The 19706-nt window shown below is 46.2% G+C and overlaps 1 protein-coding gene across 11 annotated transcripts in view; it reads left to right on the forward strand.

Moving 5' to 3' along the window:
• Positions 1-19706, forward strand: part of MYO5A (myosin VA) — a 226862-nt gene that overhangs the window by 174393 nt on the left and 32763 nt on the right. For 6 of the 11 annotated variants that reach the window (XM_029575890.1, XM_029575897.1, XM_029575891.1 and 3 more), the window contains 4 exons: positions 4409-4552; positions 4740-4793; positions 6112-6339; positions 15702-15802. In XM_029575890.1, coding sequence (XP_029431750.1) covers positions 4409-4552; positions 4740-4793; positions 6112-6339; positions 15702-15802 — 527 coding nt within the window. Of the gene's footprint in view, positions 1-4405; positions 4553-4739; positions 4794-6111; positions 6340-15701; positions 15803-19706 lie in introns of all 11 variants that reach the window. The other 5 variants (XM_029575888.1, XM_029575892.1, XM_029575893.1 and 2 more) reach the window with 1 other exon arrangement.

Raw genomic sequence — 19706 nt, forward strand, 5'->3', positions numbered from 1 at the left:
ATGTGTCACTGCCCGTCTGACACAGTAACCTGGCGAACAGCGGCAGAAAAAGACAGAAATGGCCCATCCGGTCTGGCCAGCAAGGTGCTTAGGGTCGCCCCTGCCGCTCTGTGCAGGCTACCATAGTGCCATTTCACCGTTACCAACTGATTCAGTCAAAGAGTTTACTGATAGAGTCTGGAATCTGGAAGGGGCTCTCCACGAGGAAGAGCACTGGCCCAGGACAGGAGGTTATGGTCAGAGACAACAAAAGGAACTTTTCTTAGGCTTACGTTGCCCTGCTGCCATAACGAAACACCTTCCGCTGTTTTCAGAAGACCCATCTCCCTTTGATACTTGAATGCTCCAGATAGGGTCTGTTTGGAAGATACAGACTCTACCCACTAGGACAGAAAGAGCTGTCCAGCCACAGGCGGAATTATGTCGGTCAAGGCCCAGACTGACCCTTGCAGGAATACTGAGAACCAGGCAGGATATCATGGTACAGGATTTGCTGCTCCAGTCCTGGGGTTAACATTAGCATTAACTTGCAGGCAACATTATGAGGGAGGTTTCCAATGAGGTTATTCAGCTGTTTAACAAGAACAAGCACTTGGAGGTCATTTGTCAAAGGGTTTAGGTGCCTCTGCTTTGGGAGTTAGAAGCGGAATCAGCTCCTTTGGAAACTGATTAGGGCTCCTAAACTGTAGGGTTGGCATCAAGGAAGGGGCAGGGGTAGAGTAGGTGATGACCTTCTGCCAGGTCTCCAACCTGGAGTTGACTGAACTTGCTTCCTTTTCTCCATTGGGGAAAAGTGGAAGGTGGAGGAGGCCACTTGACCCAATTTTCAGCTGTAAATGTAGGCTTCTAACTTCAGCTGAAATCTTTCTAAATTTAGGAACTAAGATTTGTTTTTTTGGTTTTTTTTTAATTAACAACCCCCTCCCCCCCACCTGTAATTATAGTAGCATAGTATATGATGGCAGAAAAAGATCAGTCTGTCCACTCATTCCCTGTCCACACTACAAGGATCGATCCCAGCTGCCAGCGTAGGCATCTAAACCCCTTGAAAAGAGTGTGAGTGCTTGTAAGATATCATTCCTTATTTTCCTCATTTGTACTTTACCATCTTGGGCAGATGAGTTTATAAGATCACTCCACACTCAGCACCCCTCCCCTCCCCATGCCTAGTCATAAGGCTTTATAATCATCTAAAGAGCTGCCAACACTAGCATGGCTGTTATCTGAAATGACCACTTCCAAAGCCTTCCGCCCAGCTTGCCAGACAGACCTGGCTATGTGTACGCCGTTGTTTCTGCTAGCACTTCTAGCTTATCTTCAACTGCTCTGTATGAAAACAGCAAACTGTCGACCTACCACCACTATAGCAACATGTCTGCTTTTCTGCCAGTATTTGAGGAACTTAAGAGAGTGAATATATTATGTCTTCTGAGGTCTCCCATTTTCCCCTCAGTTGGGATCTTTTACTCTTTATTCTTGCTACTGGAGCTTGCCCAAATTACCCGCACCTGTCACTCTCTCTATCCCTCTTTTAAGTAAAAAATAGTACTGACCAATGATTCCCCAGTAATCGTAGGTAAACCATTTTTTCCCTGTATATACCCAGATCTGTCCAGACTCCTGGGATTTGCCTCCCTTCCAGCAGATGGAGACAGAGAGAGTTTCGCTGAAACTGGCATATTAACCTGGCGTGCCACCTGCAGTCCCTCAGTATTTCTCAGTCTCTAGCAGATGGTGATGGTGCAAAACCTGCAGTCTTAGGATAGTTTAAAAAAAAAAAAAAGAGAGAGTAAATTGAAAGGCATTTTAGGATTCAGAGGTATCCCTCCCAGAAGGTTGGCAGGTCCTGGTGGGACCATCCCTTCTGGTCAAGAGGTGGACGAGCAAGGGGTTGGTAACCCTTTTGGTGTCTGTCCTTTTTGTCGCCGGAGCGGAATTACTGGTGGTGCCAGCTCCCTTCCCCCTCTCAGGAGGACACCTGGTACCTGTTGCCCATTTTCAGGAAGGAGTTTTCTTCTTTTTTCTGGGTGGTTAGTTTGCAGCTTAAAGTTAAGCATTAAAAAAAAACAAAAACCAGGCTCTTTCATGCATGGATCCTTTTCTGAGGATTGCAGACAATGGGGTCTCATTGCATACAGTTCCTTCTTTTCTACCTAAGGTACTATCTTCTTTTCATTTGAAACAGTTGGTGGAATTGCTGGCTTTTCCAAATCTGGACGCATCTACACCTCACACCAAGGAGTTGAGGCTTTTGGGATGTAAGAAGGGTCTTGCTGCGCTATCTTGCGGTCACTAATAGCTTTCAACTATCAGATCATCTTTTTGTACTATGGAGTGGCGCAAAGAAGGGGCATAAATAAAGCTTCTAAATCCACCATAGCAGGGTGCCTGAAAGAGGCGATAGGTTTGGCTTACATCTGTCAGGGGCGCTCTGTCCCTGAGGGTTTGAGAACTCATTCTACTCGTTCGCAAGCTGAATGTCACCAAGTCTTGCCACAGGAAATTTGTTGGGCAGCTACTTGGAAGTTGGTGCACGCTTTCGCCAGCCATTACCGTTTGGTTGTTCAGACTCGGGATCCCATGAGCTTTGGTGAAAGTGTACTTCGAGCGGGACTCTCGCGTTCCCACCCTGTTTAGGGAAGCTTTGGTATATCCCAGGAGCCTGGACTGATCTGGGTACGTACCGAGAAAAGAAAATTGGTTCTTACCTGCTAATTTTGCTCCTGTAGTACCGCAGATCAGTCTAGAGTCCCACCCGTTTAGGGGAAGAGGACTGGAGAGTCCACTCATTCCGTTCTTGTAAATAGACTGAAGAAGGGCACAAGTTTCTTCTATTGTTTTATCATTGAAAAGGATTGTTTTCCATTAAGGGGTTGTTTCCCATCTTTCTGCTTGTTTAGAGGTACGGGTTAAGGGAGGGATGTGTTTGTTGGGTATAGGTCAATACTATGAGTCTGCAGGTGGCACACCAGGTTATATGCCAGTCTCAGTGAAACTTTCTCTGTCTCCATCTGCTGGGAGAGAGGCAAAACCCAGGAGTCTGGGCTGATCTGTGGTACTACAGGAACCAAAATTAACATGTAAGAACCAATTTTCCTTTTTCCTCTTTCTTTGTCAGGCTATGATAGATGGTGAAGAGATGTTTTCACTGGCATCAGATATTCTGCTCTTTGGTTTCGGTGTACGCTTCTATCCTGTCTCACATCCAAGTGGGTTCTGAAGTGGGCACTGGCACCTCCTGCCTGGGCTTCATTTTGAAGTTGCTCATCCTACAAGAAGGATCTATGTGCACTATCATTAATCTGGTTGGCACTTGCTTACAGCCTTGATGTTCTAGCAAAGGAGAGAAACAGAGAATATGACAATAGATAAGGGTCTTTAGGTCCAGTTTCATTCCTGGTGAGGTGCCATAGATCCTGCTTAATATTTGGTGTTCACACCCAGGCATCCTCTGGACTTACTCCCAGCTTCCCTGAATTCTGTCACTGTTTCCGTCTCCATCACCTCCTCCCCTGGGAAGCCGTTCCATTCATCTACCATCCCTTTCCATGGAGAGAGATTTCCTGGTGCTACTCCGGTGTATTCCTGGGGAGCCTCATACTATGACCTCTTGATCTAGAGCGTTCGTTGTTGTGCATTTCCGATGCCTTGGGGGTATGTGAATGTGTCTGTCATATCCCCTTCTCTCCTCTCATCTCCTCGCCTCTAGGATATTCAAGTTTTTAAGAGGGCAAATTTCAAAAGCTATTTACCTGAGTGAAAGAGCTTTTTACAAATTGCCCACCCTCCCCCTGGATAAAGGTACTTTTACCCACGGTGAGTGGAGGTGCTCCTGGGAGCAGGGATAGGGCAGGGAATGCAACAATGTGCCTCGTTTTGCATTTTTACAAGTAACTTGCAGTTATTTTTCAGGGATGAAGTATCCACAGAAAAAGCAGGTGCAAATCTTTACAGGTATTTTTTTCATGGCAGTTTTCAAAGGGAAAGTGCTCTGTAACAACCTGGAAACCATTTGAAAATTGATTCCAAAGTCTCATTTTCGTAGGACTTTGGCTGTAGAAAGGGAAAGCAGACGAGACTCAATAGTAGCCTCCAGGAACTGCCTCAGATGGATGCATCAGACATGTTCCTTCACTGTCAGCACTGTACTGTGGTTATAAAGAATATGTGATTTTTCAAATTCCTATTTTATCAACCATTTAGGTTGGACCCCTTTATTTTAATGTTTCTTAAAAGTGTATTTGAGAGGATGAGCCATTTTTTAATGACATGAAGCACTAATTTTCACTCGCTTATTTTCACTCGCCTTGCCTTTTTGTTCATTGTAATTTATCAATGCTCTAACTCTGCTTTCAACATCTACCCTATTGACATCAAGCACTCTTACTTCTTAACCACTGTGAAGCAGGAGCCAGCTGAGAAAAAGGCCCCACTGGACATGTCCCTGTTCCTGAAGCTACAGAAACGGGTGAAGGAGTTGGAACAGGAGAAGCAAACTCTGCAGGATGAGCTGGATAGGAAGGAAGAGCAAGTCTTGCGAAGCAAAGCCAAGGTACAGTCAGTCGTTCTCCCCAAGAGTGCCAATGGCACTCCTTCCCCCCTCCCTGCTGTATGCTTTCACCAATGAGCAAGACTAGTGAGACTGCATTAAAAACATTAGGCCTTCTAGGATGTTCCATCTTCCTCAAAGATGGGGCCTTCCACTTATGTCGTCTTTTTTTTTTTTTTTTTGTTTTTAGGAGGATGCCAGGCCTCCACTTAGAGGAGCAGAATTTGAATATGAATCTCTTAAGGTAACAGGAGATCTATATTTGCAGATGTTTGGTTTATATGTTTCAGCTGTTATACTTCTATTCATTTTGGGGTAGATTTTAAAAAACTTCGCCCGCACGTACTTTTGTTCGCGAGACCAGCGCAAACAAAAGTACGCCGGATTTTAATAGATTTTAAAATCCGGGGTTGGCGCGCGCAAGGCTGCGCAAAATCGGCAGCCTGCGCACGCCAAGCCGCGCAGCCTGCCTCCATTTCCTCCGAGGCCGCTCTGAAATCGGAGCAGCCTCGGAGGGAACTTTCCTTCCACCCCCGCACCTTGCCCTATCTAACCCATCCCCCCAGCCCTACACACCCCCCCCCACCTTTGTTCGAAAAGTTACACCTGCCTGAGGTGCCGGCGTGCGATTCCCTGGCCTGGGAGCGGTTTCGGAGGCCTCGGCCACGCCCCCGAAACGACCACGGGCCGGAACCACACCCGTTGCCCCACCCCCGGATGATGCGCAAACGCGACACGCCCCCGACATGCTCCCCCAGGAAAGCCCCAGGTCTTCCGCGCATCCCGGAGCTTGTGCATGTGCAGGGGGAGCTTGGGGCAGGTTTTCAGGGGGTACGCGCGTATCTTATGTGCGTACCCCTTTGAAAATCTGCCCCTTTATATGGGTGAATGCTCACTGCCTCCATGCAGTCTTCTCATCCCAGCATCAGCCTGAATCTTCTTCCAGTGGCTGTTCCTCACCTGTGCTACTGTCCATGGTGCTGGATTTCAGCACGGGGGGGGGGGGTTTCTCATTTCCAGCTCAGTGGCTTGTAAGAGCCAGAAAATGTGCTGTGGAAGCTGAGACAGAACGGAGGTGAGCAGCATAACCTGGCACAAGGGGCTGAAACAAGAGCCAAGTCACACAACACACACACACATCAAGCTACACTTGCCAGGCCATTTATTTATCTATTTATTTTTTTTAAGTATCCACCCTACCAAAGTTTTATGAAGTGAACTCCTGCTGTTCTCTCTTCAGCTAGCTGCCAATATCATAGCCTGCAATTTGGGATGCAGTCAGACTGAAGGTGGGGGTTGAGCAAATGCAAGGTCAGAAGGAGCCCTGCTTGCCAAATCTAGGTAGAGAGTGGCTTCTGTTTGCCACATCCTTTTGACCTGTTTAGTGATTTTTCATACACTTGGGTGCATCAGTCTTCTAGCCCCACAAAAAATCATTTCTGCCTCCTTATCCTACAGCTACCACCCTGAGAAGGCTCACTTTTCAGCCCTGCAACTGCCTGGGTGGAGAATACCAAAAGATAAATTGGTGTGCAGTTGTTATTTTATCAAATTCTTTGCAGCGCCAAGAGCTTGAATCTGAGAACAAGAAATTGAAGAATGAGTTGAATGAGTTGCAGAAGGCCCTGACTGAGAAGGGCGCTCCCGAGGTCACTGCTCCCGGCGCCCCTGCTTACAGAGTCCTCCTGGATCAGCTGACCTCGGTCAGCGAGGAGCTGGATGTGCGCAAAGAAGAAGTCCTCATCCTGAGGTCTCAGCTGGTGAGCCAGAAGGAGGCCATTCAACCCAAGGTCAGTCAGTGGAAGCCCTTGCAGGTCTGATGGCGGCGGTTAGAAACCATTATTAAATCGGGACCTATGTTGTGTTTGGTGAAACCGTTAAGCAAGATTCTGTGTCTGAAAATAGGCAGTGCGCGGCCTGCAGCGGAAGATGTTTGTTTGGATCAGTTTTGATTTTGACTCAATGACACCACTGAGTTGCACAGTCTACTTGCTGGCTAACTGCAATGTTTGCATTTTTAAGTAGAAACTCTTTGGTGGAATTGGTCAGAATAGTTTTCTGCCAACAGTAACTAAACCTACGGTAGTCTCCATGCTTGTATCTATAAGGAAAGCTTGGGGGGGAGGGGGGGGGTTCACTTCTGTTGATTTCATTGCCTGGTCCATGATGCTGCGATTCAACTCTGCTGTGCTCCTTCTGACTCTGGTGTTCCACCCCTGTGCAAACCTCTGCTCCATTTAGGACAAGGACAGTTTAGGGTTTTTAACAGAGGCACAAAATCGCTCAAAAACATTTCCTACCTGTTTATTTCCATTTATAAAAGCTCTCCTTCAAACAGGGCTCTGGGCAAAAACATGACCTACAACAGACAATACCATCAAAAAGAATATTTTATCCTCAATTTAAAAAAACCAACAAAAAAAACAAACCACTCTGTGTTGCATAAATAGGCTTTAAACAAAGCGAGAAAAAATTCTGAGTACTTTCTCTCTCTTTCTTTAAAGTCTTGTTACCCTAAATGAAATGTTTCTTACTAGGATGGTTATGGTATGTTGTATCATTTTTGAGAACCTTTGTGTTCTTGTATAAGCTAACTACCTGTAAATACCAAGTTTTTGCCGTTGTTTTCATTCTGTTTATATGAGACATGTCCACCTTTGTGTTGATCTTAGTTCACTACGTATATTTTGTTAATTTTCACCGACCCACTTTGAGATATGTCAATCTATTGCTACCTGGGGATGATTTTGTTTTATTTTGGCAGTCCTACTAATTTTGCAATTTGATCTGCCCTGCTAACGCCATGCATTTGGTTCCTGCATTGAGGTTTTACCAGGGGCCTGATTCATCAAGGTCTTCATATAGACGCAGAATGGGAGAAGAGCCTTAGTGAATCAGGTTCTAGGGACTTGCACCTACAAAGCATTCTTCCCAGCCACGCAAAATAGAAACGTACATCTGGCCCGACATTAGAAGAAGGATAGATTTATTTATTTCAAGTATTTATTTTTCGCCTAGATTAAAAACAGTACTAGACGAAGTATAACATATAAAATATGATTTTATATGAATGCAAAGTCTTTGTCATGAATTAGTTTTTAGTGTGTGAAGGCGTAAGACTACCGTTGGGACAGAATTCATTAAGTCAGCAGAAGTTTTAGCTGTTAGAATAATATGAAACCATCAGCGTTGTGCAGAGCAAAAGTCCACCAGCCATATAGTGCTGAAATGAATCATTTCCTAGCGTGTAACCAGATGGACTCAGGACTAATGGGTTATGCTCCCCTGCCAGCAGATGGAGATGGATTTCAAAGCTGACATCATCCTAGATACACCCCTACAGTGGCCTCAGCCCTTCATTATTTCTCCGTCTCCAGCAGATGGTGGTTGTACCTCTCTGTATGGGGATTGCTGTACTTTTTGGAAGGAGAAATTCTACTTTTAAATTGGAGAAAAAAATTGAGCCCTGCTGTCCTATAGTGAAACCTAAAGGTCCCTCCCCCAGTTGAGAATTCCTGAGGTGATTTCCGAGATCCCTCAGAGGAGCACCTTGGTGCAGTAACCGGTTCCTGGCATGGACTTTGCTGCTTTAGCATAAGAAACATAAGAAATTGCCATGCTGGGTCAGACCAAGAGTCAATCAAGCCCAGCATCCTGTTTCCAACAGAGGCCAAACCAGGCCACAAGAACCTGGCAAGTACCCAAGCAGCTGAAGGGCAGCGAGTGCAGGAAGCCAAGCATTGTGGTGACTGCCAAAGCCCTCTCCCCCTGCAGCGGGAGACCATCTCTGTACTCAGCTGGTAAGCGCTGAGCTCAGGTAAGTGCTAAAAAAAAAAAAAAAAGAGAGAGAGAGAGAAGAAGATTTACCTCCCAATTCAGAGACATTTGGAGGGGTTTCGGTAAGACTTCCTCTGGTCTTCTTCTCAGCGTGCCGTACAGACATTGTTCCCTCTCCCGTTGTGGTAAGGGAAAGTGGGCTTCCAAGCGGGTTGAGCAGCACCCCAGTGGGCTAGGCCCCGTTTTAGGCTTGGTTGGCACACCGCATGGTAGGCCGCAGTGGTGCCATCTTGCATGTGTCTTTGTATTGCCCTCCATAGAACGTCGGTACGTGCAGTGTGTCGGCTCTGTGCACGCACTGTGCATAACGTCACACACGTACATATGCACACAGCTTACTAAATGCAGAATACAGGTAAATCAGGCACACGGGCTGTACGTGCGCCTTGCCGCGTCCTGCCTAGGCGCCCGAAATCTGTGTGCATAAAATTTTAAGCGCGAGCCAACAGAACACACAGTTACCACCGCCAATGGCTCCAGCAGCCAAGAAACACAAGCGCCCTTCTCTCTGTGCTGCTTGTCATATTAGGGCTTCGCAGTCTGACCCGGATTCCAACTTATGTCAGCACTGTGAGGAAGCCCTGGGAAAGCTGGTCTCCCCGGATTTTGCTAAGCCTGGATCCTCCTATTCAGAGGATGGGTTAGCCACAGCCTTAACTGGAAGTACCCCATATCTGAGTACCTCCAGGATTGGGTCATCCATGGGAGAGGAAAATTCATTGGCACCTACCCCAGTACCTCCTAAACTAGGCAATGACCTGGCTGCTTTGTCTTGGGTGGAATTTTTCTAGGGCCTTCAAGCCTTCATACAGGTGCAGTCTGCTTCCTCACTTGCCCATGTCCGGACGGAACCTCAGATAGTAAGCGCTCAATCTCCCAGTCCTATCAGCAGACCTCGAGACATGCCTCACCTTACCAAGGGTATCCTTGGCAGGGACCCCGCAACATGGACAAAGAGGAGGATACAGATTCCTTGGAAGATGGGGAATTTCCCCTGGGTTAGAACCATAGTGAACCATGTAACGGTTTTTCCATAGAGATGAATTGCCGGCCCTGGTTTTCCATATCCTGAAGATGCTGGGATTTTCTAGGGGCAGACTCTGACAGAACCAAAGAAGAATCCCATTCTGATTTCCCTACGGAAAGCCTCTTGCTACTTTCCAGTACTGAAAGCCATCCAGGAGTTGATTGACCTGGAATGAAAGTTTTAAAGGGGGACGAGCGTTAGAAGCTCTATACCCAGTGGATCCAGCGGTGAGAGAGCGTTTGCGTTTCCCTAAAGTGGATGCGCTGGTCTATGCCGACTCTAAGTGAACAACTATTCCAGTGGAGTGGAGGGAGGAGCGGCCTTAAAGGATGCGCATGATAGATGGATGGAGTCCATCCTTAAACAGGCCTTTGACGCAGTAGCAATGACCTTTCAGAATGCTTCTTGTTGTGCCCTGGTAGCTTGTTTGTGCCTGCTCCTCTCTCGGGAGGTGGATGACTCGGGGGGGGAGCTGAATTCCAGAGTTGTTATGGAACCCGCCACCACCTTCTTGGCTGATGCGGGCTCGGATCTAGTCTGTACTGTGGCCAGAGGAGTGGCCTCAGTGGTAGTGGCCAGAAGACAGCTATGGCTACGGAATTGGTCAGTAGACACAACCTCCAAGGCAAATCTTAGAAAGATGCCCTTTAAAGGATCACTCCTTTTTGGAAGTGAATTGGAAAAGCTGACCAGTAAGTGGGGCAAATATTCTGGCTACCAGAAGATAAGAGAAAGCAGTTTCAGTGCCCCTTGCCTTTTAGGGGTCAATCCAGGGGCTCCCAATGCTCGACATTTCACTTTGTGAGGTCTCAGTCCTTTCATAGTTGACAGCCCAAAGAACAGCAGGCTCAGATTCAAGTTCGTCCCGAACCCCCAGTGAAATTTTGCCAACCCACCCTCAGAATGAGGAGATAGGGGGTTGACTGTCCCTTTTCTAACATAGGTGGGTCGAGATCACTTCAGACAAATGGGTACTGGAGATCATACAAGAAGCATATGCGCTGGAATTTCACAGCACTCCTCGGGACATATTCATGATGACTCCTTGCTACTCCCAGCACAAGAAGTAGGCAGTGGAGACTACTCGTTTAAGGCTCCTCAGAATGAGGGCTATAATCACAGTACCTACGCCCCAGGAAATTATGGGGCGTTATTCCATCTATTTCATCATACCCAAGAAGGAAGGTCCCTTTCGCCCCATCTTGGACCTCAAAAGCATTAACAGAAAGGATTCACTCGTAGATGTCCATGATATGCTCCATGATAATGGCCGTACAATCAGGAGATTCTTAACCTCCTTGGATCTATCTGAGGCCTACCTGCATATTCCAATCTGTCAAGAACACCAATGTTTCCTATGCTTTGCGGTACTGGGTTGACTGGGCACTGCCCTTGGGCCTGGCCACCGCCCCCAGAACATTTTCCAAGATTATGATGGTCATAGTGGCAACACTGAGAAAACAGAGAATCGTGGTGCACCCGTACTTGGATAACTGGTTAATCAGGGCCAAGTCTGTGGAAGAGAGTCTCCAGGTGACCAACAGGGTGACCTTTTTGCTTCAGGAACTTGGTTGGGTTGTAAACCTGGACAAAAGCAGTCTCAAGCCCTCCCAGTCCTTGGAATATCTGGGAGACTGGTTTGACATCAAATTCTTCCTTCCGACCACGCAGATAAAGAAGTTGATGTCCCAAGTGCATCAGTTGATGAATGCAATATGCCCGATGGTGTGGAGCTAATTCTCAGTTTGATGGCGGCAACCCTGGAGGTAGTGCCGTGAGTGAGGGCATACATTTGACCACGTCAGTGCTCACTTCTGTCACGTTGGAACCTGCAGTCTCAAGACTATTCAATTCACCTCCACTTACTGATGGGAGTATGCTCTCGGCTCCAGTGTTGGCTGCGGGAAACTCATGTGAGCAGGGGTGTATCCCTGTCCTCTCCAAAGTGGCTGGTCCTCACAACAAACGTGAGCCTCCATGGCTGGGGAGCTCACTGTCAGGAACTTTGGCCCAGGGACTTTGGACCGAGGAAGAGACCCTCTGGAACATCAACTGCCTGGAAGCCTGGGCAGTCAGGTTAGCATGTCTACAATTCAGCCACAGATTCCCGGGTCAAGCGGTCCATGTAATGTCTGATAACGCAACGACTGTAGCCTTCATCAACCGCCAAGGTAGAACCAAGATCTAGCAAGTATCACAGGAGATAGATCTCCTTATGGATTGGGCAGAAATACATCTACAGATTATCTCAGCCTCCCACATCGCAGGAAAAGACAGCATCAGAGCAGACTTTCTAAGCAGGGAGAGTCTGGATCCAGGAGAGTGAGCATTGATGGACAAAGCCTTTCAGCTGATAGTAAATCACTGGCTGCATCTCACAATGCGAAGGTTCCTCAATTCTTCAGTCGCAGAAGAGATCAGTGGTCCCTGGGGATCGATGTTCTCGTTCAGACCTGGCAGGAAGAAGAGTTTCTATATGCCTTCCCTCCAGGCCTCTGCTGGGCAAGGTCATTCACAAAATCAAGCACCACAGGGGGTTAGTCCTACTTGTAGCTCCAGATTGCCAAGGCATCCGTAGTATGCGGACATGGGGCGACTCCAGGTGGAGACACCCCCCCCCCGAACCTCCCATTGCACAGGAACCTGCTACAGCAGGGACTGGTCCTTCACAAGCATCCAACTCAATTCTGTCTCTGTCTGGCCCTTGAGAGGGCTTGCCTGATGAAGCGAGGATATTCTGTGGCAGTAATTGCCACCTTACTCCACGTTTGGAAGTTCTCTACGTTCTTAGCGTATGTGTGGGTCTGGAGAATATTTGAGGCCTGGTGCGAGGAACACAGTGTTCTCCCTCGGGTGGTCAAAATCCCACTAATTCTGGAATTTCTGCAAGATGGCTTGAATAAAGGTTTGACCCTTAACTCCTTGAAGGTCCAGGTAGTGGCTCTCTTCTGTTTCAGGAGTGAGGTGAAAGGAATCCGCTTGTCGGCTCAACTGGATGTGCCCCATTTTCTGAAAGGGATGAAGCACCTCCAGCCACTTATAGTATTTGAATTTTTGGCAGGGCCCTCTTTTCAACTGCTGTGCAGTCTTTACTTGCATTTATTAACCTTGAAAATGGTGTTCCTGGTGGCTATATGCTCGGCACATTGCATCTCTGAACTACAGGCATTGTCGTGTCGGGAAACGTTCCTCCAGATGACTCCAGGAGCATTGCAGCTTTGTACCGTTCCATCCTTCTTGCCCAAGGTAGTCTTGGAGTTTCATTTGAATTAGTCCATTTTGTTGCTATCCCTAGATAAGCACAAGGACGCAGAATAATACCAACTCCTCCGTCATTTAAATGTCAGTAGACTTTTGGTGCAGTATCTGGAAGTTTCAGAACCGGTCCGAAAGACGAACTGCCTGTTTGTCCTTCACGGAGGAAGGAAGCAGGGTGAACCGGCTTCCCAGGCTACCATAGCTTACCGGATTAAGGAAGTGGTCACGGGAACCTATATGGAGACAGGAAAGCCGTTACCTTCTCAGGTTAAAGCTCATTCCTCTTAGGCTAGGGCGGTCTCATGGGCGGAAGCTAGACTGCTGTCTCATGTCGATATCTGCCGAGCGGCGACATAGTCCTCTTGCACACCTTCTCCAGGTTCTATTGCCTGGACGTACAGGCCCGAGAGGATTCAGCCTTTGCAAGGGTGGTATTAACCGGACCTCGGGCAGGCTCTCGCCCCGATCGGGAGTAGCTTTTGTACATCCCATTGGTCCTGAGTCCATCTGGCTACCCGCTAGGAAATGGAGAAATTACTTACTTGATAATTTCGTTTTCCTTAGTGTAGACAGATGGACTCAGCATCCCGCCCATGGTTGCCCAAAAATAGTGCCAAGTATTCACCCGTGGAGTGGATATCTATTCCAAAAGATTACGGGTAAGCTGTCATCTAGTCCGTAGATCAGGGCACCTATATTCTTACTGGGGTTCCGTGTTTGGTTGGTTGAGTATAGTTATGGTTATCCGATTTTAATCATATTTTAAATCAAGTTTTTTCTTTTCAATAGCATGTCCACAGTGGCTTTTGAAGAGAATACTGAAGGGCTGATGTCACTGCAGTGGTATATCTAGGGTAACGTCAGCTTTGCAACCTGACTCCGTCTCCATTTGCTGGCAGGGGAGCATAACCCATTGGTCCTGAGTTCATCTGTCTACACTAAGGAAAACAAAATTAACAAGAAATTAACATTTCTCCATTTCCTTTGTGTCTATTTGAGGTGCATTCAAATCAGATTAAATGCTGGATGATGCACTCTTTGGTTTGTATTTGCACGTTGCCTCTAGTTTGTGTACTTTTGTTGGGAACTGCTGAGTCATGTCTTTTTTTTTTTTCCTCTCTTCTTTTCTGCTTGCCAATTTTTGATTTCCAGGAGGACAAGGTAATATTTAATTTGTGTTGTCTCTCTTCAAATATACCTTAGTTCTTGCTTTTATTCCTTGTTAGGAGCATTTAAAAATATTACATTTAAAGCCATTTATTGTGAAAATAATTGGGACTACTGCTTTTGGAGAAGACAAGACAGCTCTGTCTCGTGTGTCACATTCAATGATTTATTTTCCTTTAAAGTGATCGAATAAATCTGTAGGAGTTGAAGAGTAATACCTCATTTACCTCATATTCTTTGAGGTAACCCAAAAAATGGTTTACATGCTCTAGGTTACAGTTCTAAACCAAGGGGATAACATTGTAAAAATGTAAAATGGGTCAGAAAGCTTACGGACTTATGTAGCTAGGTAAGCTAATGTAGCAGTGATATTGAAAGCAAGAAGTAATCACAAAGTTGCTCGGTTCGTGAGAAACACACTTATGGCTTGCAGAGGATAGAAAACATCAGCTGGGACCAAGGTAATACCCTCTCTGGTTAAAAGGCAGCATCCCTCCTGCTATCAGTGGAAGCTGCAGTTTTACCTCCTTGCCAGTAGAGGTGCTCATTGCTCAGCAGTATACACAGCCAGCTGCTATATAAAATTGTAAGGTTGGCTAATTTTGGAAGGATGGGCAGTTTTGTTTTTTTTGCAAATGAGCTTTCCATCTCCCATACGCATTCATATATACATGCTTGATTCTTTTGAATGGCTTTCTTATTCAGCTTGATACTGAATATTACAGCTATATTTTTTTTTTTAACTGCAGCTAAATTTGGACTAAGTCCTGTAATATGGAGCAACATAATTGGTGTCTTAACCCATTGTGTCCCAGGCCCTTGTGCAGAGGATAGCTTCTTAAAAAATTGGGGCATAATGGATTAAGGCTAAAATTAATTTATTTATTGAAAAAAAAAATAGATGCCTGAACTGCCTCTAAAAATGTTCTGATTGTGGAAGAACAATTTGCTAAAATATTTGTAGCATTCACCCCTTTTAAAGATTACCTGAGGTGGCCTGCAAAGATGAGCTGTTGCCTCGGCCTTTCCTTAAGCAAAGGCTTCAGATATTCCCCTGTAGAAAGCCGTATGTACAGTGTTTATGCTTGTAAAGTACACCATATATGTGTTGCCTGTATGGTTTTCTATAAAGATCTTAGGTGTTTGGGTAATACTGGCTACCAAAATGGTGAAGGGTCAACACCAAAAGTCATATGAGATGAAACTAAAGGACCTAAATACGTATATCCCAGAGGAAAGGGGAGCTATGACATTCAGATACTCAAAGATGTCTATCTGGCACAAGAAGCAAACCTTTTCCAGGGGGAAGAACGCTTTAGAACATGAGGTCAGAGTATGATGCTCGGGGAGGAGGAGTATCTTCATGGAAAATAGGAATGGGAATTCATGAAGGCCTGGGCTAAACACAGAAGATCCCTAGAAGTGTGGGGGAAAACCAGAGATTAATGGATGTCTCTGGTATTGCAGCAGGAATGAAATTGAGCAGACTCCTTGTCCTCCGTCATAGACTATGTTTCTGTGCTTAATATTAGTTGATCTCCGTGCAGCCTACTGACCAGCAAGGCGCGTTAACGTGCAACCACTGTTCGATAAATAGGCCCCTTTGTTTTGGAAACTGGAGGGTAATATAGTATCGAGTATATCCTGTTTATATAATGCTTTGGATTGGGAATCTTTAGACTGGGAACGAGCTGGCCTATATATTCCACTTTGCCAACAGGTTAGAGGTTGACACGCAGAGTGTGTTTGAGCTGCATGTTGAGGTCCCTCCAGGATAATGTTAGTTTAGGATTCATGTAAAGGCACGTCTGCTCTTCATGCTAAACTCGGATGAGCACACTCTGGCTGATTTCTTCCTTTCAGGATACAATGACAGATTCCAGGATCCTCCTGGAAGATGTACAGAAGATGAGGGACAAAGGGGAGATAGCACAGGCGTACCTTGGGATGAAGGAAACCACCAGGTATGTGTCCGGTGCACTGGGGACAGTCCTTGTTTCTTTATTTGGTTACAGTTTTAGCTCACATTCAGATATATTACAGCTCTCCTGGATAATCCTCCCACAACTGGCTTTCACCATGCCAAATGTTCCTAATCAGATTAGCGTCTTGCTCTTGGTTCTTTTGTCAAGCTGAATAACACAGATGGGGCCCAACCTTCTCTCCTCCTCATTATAAGAGGATGACGCATACTCTCCCTCTTCAAGAGCCATAATTCACAATCACACTTGGATTATCTCTTCACTAACCATTGCTTGTTATTCAGCACTGTCTTCTGCTTTTCTTTGTTCTTATATCTTCTGGAAGCAGTAACTTTCATGCATAGTTCAGAAACATTTTGGTATCTGTTGTCTGTACTAGAAACACTAAACTACAGGGATAGCTTTATTTTAAAATCACATTGAGGTAAATTTTAAGACCCGCGCGCGGACGCACAAGTGCACGTGTTTGCTGGCTCGCTCACACGGACACGGTAATTTTAAAACTTGCCCGCATATATGCGCGTATACGTGTGAGTGTTTTAAACTGGGCTATTCGCTCACACGTGTGTACGATTTCATATTGATGCATGCAACAGCAGGCTCGCTCGCTTGAATGGGGAGGGGCATTTCACTAGACACATGCGCCAACACAATTACCTCTTTTCCCAGTTCGCCCCAGTAAAGGAGAGGACTTTCACAAGTTGACTGTAATCTTGCAGTACACAGAGGAGGTACTAACTCCAGCTAACTCATCTCCCTTTTACCCTGTTAGCCCACCACCCTTAAAACCCTGCTGACCACCCTATTTTTTATTTCACTACTTTCCCGCCGTCCGTAGCAGAAGTAAAGTCATGCAGTAGGGGACCCTGGCGCGCGCTTGTACGCGTAATGACTTACACACAGACTTCATGGTACAGACCACGCCCTGCACAGACCACGCCCTGCCTCTTGTGAAAAACATTTTGCGCGCGTACCAGGAGATACGCGTGTGCTCGCGCAGTTTTTTTAATTCTGTGCAGCGCACACCAGGCCAAGTCACAGGTGTATCTCCCAGCTTTGGCGCGCGTAGGGCTTTTAAAATCAACCAGTTAAGCACCATTAAAAAGATATGCATTGTACCATGTTTAACGACTGTGGAGGCAATTTAGATCTCCTTATTTATGAGAAAATATATTTCACAATTGCTTTTACAGCATGAGATCTATTGCAGAACTGATCAAGCACACGTTTCAGCCATGAACCAGGTTTCTGCTTTCTCTGGATGTACAATCTCTCTGCCGTGAAGAGGCAGTCACCAACAGGCTCATTTCCCATCTTCAGCCGCAGAGTAACGGACCAGTTTCCATGGATATTACGTCTCGGTGCAGCGTGGCCTCTGAGCCTCTTTGTGGTTTACAAAGAACTTAGATCTCGGTGCTGCAAACCTTCAGCTTACCCTGAGTGAACGTGCGGAAATATCGCTTGCAGGGACTCCCAGCAGATTGTGCTTTCTGGAGAATCAAAGGGTTAACAAGTTAAGCTATATCATATACGAATGGCCTGTCCGGACAGACCTGGGCTGTTGGTGGTTTCCTGGGACTGGAGTCCAGTAGACCCGAGCTACAGTGAGCTTTGTTACTTATTTATAGCCGAAGGCTCTTTGGATTATTTCAGAATTGAAATAACACGAGAACTAGAAACCTTCAGAATCGCCGTCTCATACCTCACACTTACACTGGAAACAGCAGGGCCTCTGGCAGAATTACAGTTTGTCACACAACTTCCTCTTTTGGTTAAAAAATAAAAAAAAGGGGGGGGGGGAGGCGGGAGAGGAACAGCTGTGGAAAAGTGTGGTTTTAGGAGAATTCATGAGGCACTCAGGGTCTGTGGAGTGTTCCCTCCCTCTGCTGTGCAAGAGGCAGCTCATCTATCATCAGATATGGGGGAGGAAGAGGAGACAGGAGTGCTGAAGGTGCTTCTGCCATCCCAGCAGGTTCACTTGAGGGAGAGGGCTCCCCACAGCTCCTTTCCTGGGCCAGGACTTGGCGTTTCGCTCTTTGTAAATTGGAAGTTTCCTGGGAACAGAGGAGGCTCTGCCTCTTTAACACAGAGAGGGCAAGATACAAGTGCCTCCTGATTTTCTTATTTTTTTGTTTGTTTGTTTTGTTGACCTCAAGCTGCATGGCCTTTATTGGACTGGGGCTATTGTAGGTCTCCGGGCCATCGCGGACTGGCTGACGTGGCCCAGATCTTCTCTTGTTGGAGAGTTGGTACTTTCCTTATGGCAACCAGCCCTACCATCTCATACCTTGCAGTGGGATTAAACCAGAACTGGCTCAGCCTGGCTTTGATGATCTGGAGCCTTCTGGTCGCCCTGCTAGTGCAGATACCCCTCATCTCCAGACTGGCACGAGGGGAAGCTGTGATGTTTCTCAGAATTCCTGACATCTGACGATGTTTAAGAGACACCTTTCTCATGCAAGTATTTCAAAACATAAATGCCATTTGAGAGGTAAATTTTTCAGATCCCCTGCAGATATAAATTCTATCTATAGAATCTGAGCTATAATTAGTAGAGTGCGGCGAAGTGGTTTTAACCTTTAAGTAGTTGGGTGTATTTGTAATTGTTTAATTGATTGCCCAAATAAATAACTGTCTGGACAAAACTCTGTAAAGGAGGAAGAAAGGAGCTATAGATTGATGGAGAGCAGAGGCTTTAAGATTGATTAATTGTTCCTTGGGAGACCCTCACGAGGTAGTTCTTGCAGTAATTAGGAAGAAAGTCCCGCATAAGAAAAAACCCGCTGGCTGCCCTTGGCTTTGTCACCTACCAAGAACGACAATACACTTCTGCCAGCAAAGCTGCTTTATATCGTCTATTTAAAGAGAAAAAATACCTCCAAATGATTTCTGGTGCACACAGTGTGCATCCCTCCCGAGGTGTCCTTTGACCTCCGTACCGGTCAGCGGTCTGCCGTTCCCCCCTCTGTGAGAGACTTCTGGCGAGAAGGGAGGAAGCCGCACGTTTCTTTTGCCAAATAGTTCGTGGCAATCTTTAATCCTACTTGTGGCATTTCAAACTTTGTCTTGGTGCTTCGCGCTCCCATGTCTCCCATGGTTTTGAATGCAAGCAGCAGCTTTTGGCAAAGCCCAGGCAGTGATCTCTGGTTGGAGAGAAGGAAGGAAGGAATCCTCATTCTCTTATTCCTTTCATCGATCTAAACACACCAGGAGTCTTGGTCCCCGTGCTGCCGCAGCCTTTGGGCTGAGAGAACAGAATAAAGAACAAAAGAGCCTGAGACCTACTCACGTTCTCATTACGGTTTAGGGCCTTCAGGAAGCCCATCCTAGGACGGCTGCACTCTTACGTCCGCACTCCGTGTTATTCCTTGGAGCAGGACAAGCAGCCTTCAAAGCCTCCGTGCAGGGCGGTTATCTCCTTACTTGCTTTACAGTTCAGATATTTGTAAAATACATGAGCCGTGTCTTTCCAGCTACATTTGCATGCCGCCCCGTCACACTGCACTGTACAGATAGATTAAGACTGTGCAATAGGGAAATCACAATACTATCAGAAGGTCAGAATTGCTAAGGAATTTTCCAAAACACCCAGAATGGACTTTCTAAACCTGTCCTGGTGACCCCACTGCCCATTGGCTTTTTAGGATATCCATTACGAATATACATGAGATCATTTGCATATGCTGGGTCTCCATGATCTGCAAATATATCTCATGCATATTCATAGTGGATATCCTGAAAATCTAACCAGTTGTGGGGGAAAAACTACTTCTAGCACCTCTGAGTCCAAGCTTCAATATCTGCAGTCATTTACTTTTCTCGTTATTAACATATCGTTGTCTCATCACCTGTATCAATCCCTTTTATGTTTAACCTTTCCATTTTT

Source organism: Rhinatrema bivittatum, chromosome 13, assembly GCF_901001135.1.
Source record: "Rhinatrema bivittatum chromosome 13, aRhiBiv1.1, whole genome shotgun sequence".
NCBI lineage: Eukaryota > Metazoa > Chordata > Amphibia > Gymnophiona > Rhinatrematidae > Rhinatrema > Rhinatrema bivittatum.